This window comes from Impatiens glandulifera, chromosome 6 (genome assembly GCF_907164915.1).
Source record: "Impatiens glandulifera chromosome 6, dImpGla2.1, whole genome shotgun sequence".
In the NCBI taxonomy this organism is placed as follows: domain Eukaryota; kingdom Viridiplantae; phylum Streptophyta; class Magnoliopsida; order Ericales; family Balsaminaceae; genus Impatiens; species Impatiens glandulifera.
In genome coordinates this window covers 15333229-15343021 of record NC_061867.1, presented here as the reverse complement: position 1 = coordinate 15343021, position 9793 = coordinate 15333229, and the positions used below count along the sequence as shown (strand labels likewise).

Here is a 9793-nt window from a genome sequence, read left to right as displayed (position 1 = left end):
TCTGATTTTTTTAGTGTAAGGTCAAAACCGAAGGTTTATTTGAAAACCTTCGGTTTTTACCCTTCCCCATACTTAGAAAAAAATCTGATTTTTTTAGTGTAAGGTCAAAACCGAAGGTTTTCATATAAACCTTCGGTTTTTACCTTAAAATTTTAAAAAAAATGGGTCAAAACCGAAGGTTTTCAAAAAAACCTTCGGTTTTGGCGATGCGGTTTTTTTTTAAAAAAAGGTGAAAAATCAACATAATTATTTAAAACATATTAAACCAAACTAAACAAACAAAATAACAATAATTCATAAATATTAAAACATAACGCATAAAATTAAATATTAATTGTCATAAACCCATAATAAATCTAGAAATTAATTATTAAATGGGGTGGAAGGAGGGGGTGGTTGATTCAGTCGACTCCTCAACAAGACAAGTTCCTGTTCGAGATTCTCTAATCTCTGAGACATTTCGGCCCGGTCCGCTTTGATTTCACTGAGCAAACGACCTCTTTCGGCATCCCTTAATCGGATTTGTTCCATTTCCAGCGTCATCTTTCTGACCTCTTCCTCACGTGCCGCAATTTCTGATTGTGTTATCAGATTCTGGTAACACGGATGCAGTTTCTCCGGTGTACGCCGAAGTCTCTTCCATGTCGAATCACCCATATCCTAAATGCATTTCAGATATATGTATATATATATATTAATCAAACAAAATAACGTAAACTAACATAAATCTAGATCTATAATATATATATATATATAAACTTAAGAAATCTAAATCTTACAATAAACAAAACAAAAAAACCAAATCAAACAAATTACCTGAAGAGATTAGAAGAACCCGCGGCTTGGAGGAGGCAGGCGGCGGCGGAAGAGAGAGAAAGGAGAGAGGAGCGGAATGAAAAAGAGAAGGGTTAGGGTTTATATTTATAGAGGTTGAGGCCGAAGGTTTTCATAAAACCGAGGGTTTATTAAAAAACCTTCGGAAAAACCAATTTCAAAAATTAGAATTTTTTTTTAATGAGCAAAACCGAAGGTTCTTTGTAAAACTTTCGGAAATGAAATTTGCAAAAAAGGCAAACCCGAAGGGTCTTTGAATAACCTTCGCAATTAAAAAACCAAGGGATTTCAAAACCGAAGGTTTTTCCAAAAACCTTCGCAAATAACCCACATCCAACACTTAGAATTTTTTTGGGTTTTTTGGGAAGGTAAAAACCGAAAGTTCTTTGTAAAACTTTCGGTAATAATGAAAAAACCCGAAGGTTTTACACCCCTCTCGGAATTTATTTTTAATAGCGAAAGATTTGTTCCTCTCGGGAGTATTTAGGAGAGTTTTTAAAACCTTCGAGAAAAACCGTCGGTAAGGTCCTTTTTTTACCAGTGGTATCTTTTGCATTTGTTTTCTTAATCAAAATTATCACTGTGAGTTTGCAATGCGTTTGAATAAAATTCAATTGCATTGACCATGTTTTTATTTGAAATACAATAAAATCAAATAATTAAAACCTTTATGGCTTGCTTTAAATAAAATAATTTTTATTTTCGTTTTTGTTCACACTAATAAAATCATTTACATTGTTCAAATCCCCACAATTAACTCATGACAATTTGTTTTTTGTAATTTTTTTACAAATTACTGTTCATTATGATAGTTGACAATCATATGATGACATCTCCTCTTTGAAAACGAACAATTTTAATTTGAAGTCATCGAATGAATATTTGACCTGCGTTCATTATATAAAATAAATAAAAAAAACAACAAATTTAAATATTGTTGCATTCTGAATTAATTCAAACCTGAAAATTTCTTAACATTTTAAATTTCAATTATTTTGTTTTTTAATCTAACATAACACTGTACCATCAATACTTTAATTAATTACTTCCATTTAAAGAATTTTAAATGAGAATAAATGATTGAGTTTCCTATAACCACGTAACAAATAAAAATCAAAAAGTTGGTTATCTCTAAGAATGTTTAATAATGGGTCTGAACCACATATCCGACCGAATTCGAATTTTATTTTTGGTTTCGAATCGAATTTTAAACTAATTCAAATTCAAATACTGTTTTCGAATTGGTTTCGAGTTAGAGTTTGATCAATTCAAAAAAATGAAACCGAAAACCAAATTTATTTTTTATTATTTATTTTATTATATATTATATATAATAAATAATATAATCCATCATTCTTCTTATCTATATTCTATAAACTTATTTCAGCCTGCCCACCTTATTTTTATTTTCTAAATTTAATTCTTCAATCGCGCACCTCATATATATATTATATGAACTTAATCAAATAATCTCTTTAGTCTCCCTCATCTTTATTTTCTTAACTTAATCGGTCTCCTGCTGCCACCCCCTCCCTCATCTCTATTCTTTTAAATATAATTTTACAGTCGTCACCTCCTTCTTTCATCTCAATTTTAATATAAAAAATCCTTCATAAACCATCTGTCGTCCACCTAAAAAATAAGAATATTAATCTAATCTTGCTATATTTGTCCTCTAAAGCTTCGATTTATCTAATCTTGCTATGTTTAGAGTTTCTTCTTTATCAAGAATCTTAAGTCTTGATTTGTTTTGAATTAGAATAATTTGAATTCAAGATTTGGCAATAAAAGAAAAAACAAAATCAAATTCGGTTCGAAATTGAATTATTCAAATTCGAACCAAACATCAAATTCGAATTCTGGTTCGATTTTATTAAAATTTTATTCCAATTCGGTTCGATTTTCGAATTAGCTAAAAAAATAAAAATTCAAAGAAACCAAACCGAGGAACTCAAATAACCCAAAAACTGAATTGATAACCTTCCAAGTTAATTATCTCTTCCATTATATAAATATGATTTCTAATTAGATTAGAATTATAATAGGTTAATATTTTTGGATGTTTTTGGTAGTGATACTGCTATTAAAGAAGGAGATCTTGTTAAGCCTTAGGATACCTAAAATATTATTAATAAGGGAGAAGAGGTTTGATTTGGTCAATTTTATATTTGAAAGCAGTATTGAGCTGAGTTCAGAAGATATGCAACCGTCTAGGGACCTCTTCTTCATACTCTACAAAATATAAAATGAGTGATAGGAGAGAAAATTGGGGTGAGGAAATGTGAGAATAAATAATGTGACATCACATTGACTGAAAAAATAATAAATGGTGAAAAAAAGAAGAAAAAAATAATTTAGCCAATTGAATTGTGCCATATCATTGGATCTTCCAAATTCTTTCTCTCTATTATTTCTCAAAAAAAAATAATTACCTTAAATTTGATCTTAAGACCTAACATAAATTATTATAATATTTGGTCAAAAAGTAAATTATTTAAGATAAATGTAATTTAAAAATATTAATATTTTAATATAAAAAATTAATATATATAGAGAGAAATGATTTGAGAGGGAATTTGGGTGAGGGAATAAGAAAGGAAATGACGTGACATAATCTGATTAGCTGAAAAAATCAAATAATTTCTCTTTCTTCTCTCTTTCTTCCCACTTTTCCAGTGATGTCAAGTCATTCTCTCTCTCATTTTCTTCCTCAAATTTCCTTCCTCTATCTCTCCTCATATATATATATATATATATATATATATATATATATATATATATATATATATATATATATATATATATATTAATTGTTTCTGTCGGACACACCAAATTATTTCGGGACTAGATATACTCTATACTTTAAATGGAGTTTATATATGATGGTTGTGGGAGATAGTTATTGAAATTAGTAATAGTTATAAAATAACTATTATTTAAAACTTATTTTATTGTACGATTGATTGATGAAAATATTTGTTCGGGGTGATTTTATTTTGTTGTCAAAATTAATATATGTAATAGAAAAGAGAGCATATAGCTAAAATCAAATAAAAATTTATTTTGACTACAACAAGAAAAAAAACGAAGTGATCACATATTGAGGGAGAGAGATTTTAATTGATCATTATATTTTATATTTTAATGGATAAGGTAAATGAATGTTTTATAAAAAAATTGTACAGATTATGGTTATTTTTATATTCAAGCATCAATATTCCTAGCTATTTGATTTCATATTTGTTGTTAAGAATGGAATGAGACCGACTCAAGAAAGGATTAACACCACAATCGAAAAGCATGAGCTGCAAATGACTCACAAACCGTTTAAGAGTATTATTTGGATTACAAAAATTTAAGACAAAAAACTGATCCGACTAAACAAGATACTGAATCGAACAAAACGTAACACCAACTCAAATATGAGTGAGGTAAAGAGAAATGATGCGCATTCACATGCTAAAAAAGTTATCGAAAGAGTCCAAAATGCATGATTTACTTGCTGCTCTAAAGTTTATATTTCTCAGAAGAGAAATGAGATTTTTTTTAAAATGAATGCTTAGTCAACATAATAACATTTATACCATTTAATGTGTATATGTTTTTTTTACTGTTCATAAACAAGATGTGTATAAATTGATTTAAAACATTTGATTCCTCAAAATTAAAATTATTATAATCTAACATTGGACTAACAAAAACTATTAAAAATTTCATTTATCAATGACTAACAACAACCTGCCTATAACAATTATTGACTTGAGCCCTAAAGCTATAAAACACGTTTTAATTGGCTTACTATAGCATAACATTTAATCGGTTCTAGAAAAATACCGAAAACTTATAAAAACTCATAAAACAAAACCATTATTTATTTCGTTTATCTTTCAGCAATATGTTTATATTCTTGTAATGTTTGAGTGAAAAATCTCCATTAATTATTTTTGGTAGGTTAGTCTTTTTCAACAATATGTATTATTAGAGATTGATGAATTGTTTTGGTTGATTTCTATTTTTCTTGTGCATAGATTTTTTTTTTTCTTTTTGAAGGTTTTAGTAGATGTTGACATTTAGCTTGTATTGCCTCAAATTTGAATATAAGTGTTTTTAATGAGTAAATTTATGTTACAATAAAATGGAACGATAATTAAATGGAAAAATTCTATAAATGGCGCAAATGACAACAAATTTGGACTAAGAGACTCATATTATTATATTATTATATTATTATGGTAACAAGTATAATTTAAATTAAAATCACTTGTGACAAGTGATATAATTAAGCATTTATAAAGATTATTATAATTATTAATTTTTTATAATTAAATTAAAATCTATTATTTTGAATTTCACTTTTTATTAGTATAAGGATAAGTGTTATTTATTTCTTGTGCATTATTGATCGCATTTGTTCAATTGTTCATAGTCCCTTTCAAATCGTGTTACGTGTACTTTTAATAATTCAACCAAAAGAGTAGACTTTTTTTAGAACATTTTTTTAAAACAATATAAAACTACAAGTCCCATTTGAAAAGAATATGTATTTTAAATGTAAAATTATTAGTATTAATTAGAGTGATGTTTTTTTAAACAATAAAAAACTTGTATAATAAAAAATTACTAAGAACAAAAAATTGAAAAACAAACAAATTGAGGCCTTGTTACAATTTTCGGATTATTTAAATAACCAGTTAATTGTTTAAATAATTCTTTAATTTTGAAAGTGTTCGGATTGTCGGGTTGAGAACGGTGGTTAATTTGGATATATATATATATATATATATATATATGAGAGTAAATGAATACTTGGGTCGGATTCTGGGTTGACCCACCCATAAACTTAAAACGGTTAAAAATTAAATTATAAATGTTATATGTATGTTTCGAACTCGCAACCTAACCAAACAAGTAATTTTTTAACTAACTAAGCTAATAACACTTTATATTTTAAATTCAACACCAAATTTGATGAATGCGGGACGCTATAACAATATATTTCTATTTGTGTGCATCGCACAGGGATCTTCCTAGTTTCTATTAATAATAGTATTGGATTAAGAGCTTATGATATATTATCATTTAAACATTAATATCCAATGTTATTAAAATTAAAATCAGTTAAAATCTTATGATCACGCAGGAATGCTTGATTTTATGTAATCTTAATTAATGTGAACACCATATTTAAAAAGATATAGTAGAAAAATAATAGCAACTTTGTCAGTAACATTTAAAATCTATATTTTTGTTTAATTATGTCATGCAAATTTGGAAATTTACCTTTTGGGTCAAATTGTTTTTACCAGAAAATCCGGATGACTTTCCCTCCTATATAATAGATTGGTTACTATGCAGTTGAATAATTGTTATAAAATTGAGTTATTCCATATATATATTTTTAAAAACTTTACAGGTTTATTTAGTTGTTTGACCAAACTTCAAGAATTCTTTGGTATATTATCCTTGAATTTGGTTGAATTCAATTTTTGAAATAATATTTTAGTAAAAATGACAACCTGTATGAAATTAAAATATAAGCATGCATGTCACACATAATCTTTATATATTATTTTTTTAATTTAAAATGTTTGACCAACATAATCATAACCCCGCCCTACTTCAATGTATTGCATTTTGAGTAGGAATAAAATTTATTATTATTTATTTTAGAATAATTTTTTTTTTCATTTGAACTATTTTGGATTAAATCATAAATAATTAAAATTTTAAACTGTGTAATAAATATTTAAAATAAGATTTTTTTTTTTTTTGTTTTTGATATTATAATATAAGGAATGATAGAGAGCACTACTTTGGGGAATGACTCGTACAACGAAATTGACCTCGTTGTTATACGAAAATGACATCACTATTATACAAAAGAGACCTCGTCCCTTTTGTATAACAACGAGGTCTATTTTGTATAACAACGATGTCACTTTCGTATAACAGCGAGATAACTTTTGCTATACGAGTCGCTCTTCTAAAGTAGTGCTTCCAATCATTTTTCTTATAATATTTGCTTTAAGCATTATCTATCTTCACCAAATAATTGAGAATCATACTTTTCTATTGAGAATATGAAATAGATAAGTCAGAATTCAGAAATATGAGAAGGTTTATTATTTAATTAATCAAAAACTTGTCCACATTTTGTTAGCAAAAAATTGAAAAGTTTTCCCATTTGAAACCTATAAATAGCTTAACACATGACATGCAATCTCTCATATACAAAAACTTTAATTTGAAAGAAAAAATGAAGTCTTTAGCCACTTTATTCTTTGCATTTATCATTTCCTTCATTTCATTGGCATGGGTTGTATCGGCACATAGTCATCAAGATTTTATTGATTGTCTCTCAAATCATTTTCCAAATTCATCTTCGTCAACAATTTCTGAAATTATCTATACACCTGACGAATCTTCGTATTTGTCTGTCTTGAACTCCTCCATACAAAACTTGCGTTTCACGCTACCTTCTACTCCGAAACCCCTCTTGATCATTAGACCCTTGTATGATTCTCAAATACAAGCGGCCATTAGTTGTTCCAAAATTCATGGGATACAAATTAGGTTTAGGAGCGGAGGACATGACTACGAGGGTCTCTCTTATGTTTCTCAAGTTACTTTTATAATCCTCGATCTAATTAACATTCGGTCCATTGAAGTTGACATTGGAAGCAACACTGCTTGGGTCCAATCGGGTGCGACTGTCGGTCAACTTTATTATAGTGTAGCCCAAAAAAGTATAAACCTAGCATTTCCCGCAGGTGTTTGTCCCACCATCGGTGTCGGTGGACATTTTAGCGGTGGAGGATATGGGACGATGCTACGTAAATATGGTCTTGCAGCTGATAACGTCATTGATGCTCGCATGGTAGATGTAAATGGAAATATTTTGGATAGAAAAACGATGGGTGAGGACATGTTTTGGGCCATAAGAGGGGGCGGAGGCGGAAGTTTTGGTGTCATTCTTGCATGGAAAATAAACCTAGTTAGAGTTCCATCTACCGTCACAGTTTTCACCATTTCAAAATCTTTAGAACAAAATGCTACAAGTCTCATTTATCGGTGGCAACATGTTGCACACAAGTTTCCCAAAGAGCTATTCATTAGAATAATCATTGGTAGGGCAAACTCTAGAGAAACCGGGAAGTTGACAATAGAGGCTTCATTCAATTCCTTGTATCTAGGAAGAGCCGACGACCTCATCAACGTGATGCAAGATGGCTTCCCCGAGCTTGGCTTGACCAAAGATGATCTCATCGAGATGAGTTGGATAGAATCCATCCTTTACTTTGCGGGTTTTAGAGGGCAACCACTCGAGATTTTGCTAAACCGAGCTCAGCCCAGTACACCATATTTCAAAGCAAAATCCGATTATGTGCAAAAACCAATCCCCCAATCTGGATTGAAAGGGATTTGGGAAATAATCTTGGAGAATGGTGCTGAGAATTCTATTTTAATCTTGAGTCCATACGGTGGCATAATGGATGAAATATCAGAATCGTCCATTCCATTCCCACATAGAGCTGGGAACTTGTACAAGATCCAACACTTGGCCAGTTGGAACAACGCGAGCCAAGTCGTAGCCATCAAGCGTATAGATTGGATCCGAAGACTTTACAGCTACATGACACCCTATGTTTCAAAACACCCCAGAGCTGCGTATTTAAACTATAGAGATCTCGATATCGGAGTAAATAAACAAGGGAATACAAGTTATGCACAAGCAAGCATTTGGGGGATGAAATACTTCAAGAACAACTTTAAAAGGCTGGTGAAGGTAAAAAGTGTGGTTGATCCATCAAACTTCTTTTGGAATGAGCAAGGCATTCCGGTTCTTGCCAAATGGACCAAGAAGAAAGGGTACTAATTGATAAATAAGGGTTAAATATTTATACATGACTTCTTTCCTAATATAATTTAGTCCTATTCCATATAAAAAGATGTCTTGTTCTTTGTAATTTACTGAAAAATAAATAATAATACTTGTATGTGACCAAGTGTCACTGTATTTTGGTTATAAGAGTTTAGTGTTAATGAAATATCAATAAAATATATTTAGTTAATTATTAACATGTTAGAAACAAACATTAGGAAAATTAAATGCTAAAATTCCTATTAAAAATTGTGTTTGGAATTCCATAGTGTTTACTACTTACTATATATATATATATATATATATATATATATATATATATATATATATATATATATATATATATATATATATATATATATATATATATATATATATATATATATATATATATATATATATATATATATATATATATATATATATATATATATATATATATATATGTTCATATATGTGTTTAACATCCAACTCTATTATCATTTAACTATAGAATTTTCATTTAGGTTTTGTCTAAGATCATTATTTCTAGATCCATGTTGTCAATACCCGAAGTTACGGCCATAACATGTTCAAATTTATCTAGTTACCGAATTAATTTTTGGATTATAGTTAGTTCGTTTTTAATAATCCAACTCACGGATTCGTATGATTAATGCATAATTTGTTTCAATTTCTTCTGTATGGAATCTCATTTTATTTTGGTGTCACCCATCAAATTCATGTTTAATGTATATGTTGGTATTTTTATTAATGTATTCACTTTATTGTTTAGTTCTAAAAACACTGTTAGCTTGGTTGATCTCTTTTATATATGTTGCATATAAATATAACATGTAGAAATATTATTTTAAAAATTTGCTACAAAATGAGCAATTGGTTCATTATGCCCATTGCGAATCAACTATCTTTAAAGTTGCAATGACTGTAGATTTGTTTTTGTTTTTTTACTTATATGAAGTTTGATATGGAACCGATAGATTCAGTCCGGCATCTCACTATCCTTTTAGATAGTCTTTTGTACACATTCAATTATATTATTTTTATTTATCTGTTTGATTTCTCCACCATTATATG

General features: G+C 28.7%; 1 protein-coding gene across 1 annotated transcript; it reads left to right on the top strand.

Moving 5' to 3' along the window:
* Nucleotides 1-7090: 7090 nt before the first annotated feature.
* LOC124942513 (berberine bridge enzyme-like 18) lies at nucleotides 7091-8796 on the top strand. Its single transcript, XM_047483034.1, has one exon. The coding sequence runs from the start codon at nucleotides 7091-7093 to the stop codon at nucleotides 8708-8710; it is 1620 nt and encodes a 539-aa protein (XP_047338990.1). The 3' UTR covers nucleotides 8711-8796.
* The last annotated feature ends 997 nt before the right edge of the window (nucleotides 8797-9793 follow it).

What these genes read in the sequence shown, in the direction of transcription:
- LOC124942513 (XM_047483034.1), top strand. Translation starts at nt 7,091, where the DNA reads ATGAAGTCTTTAGCCACTTTATTCTTTGCATTTATCATTTCCTTCATT.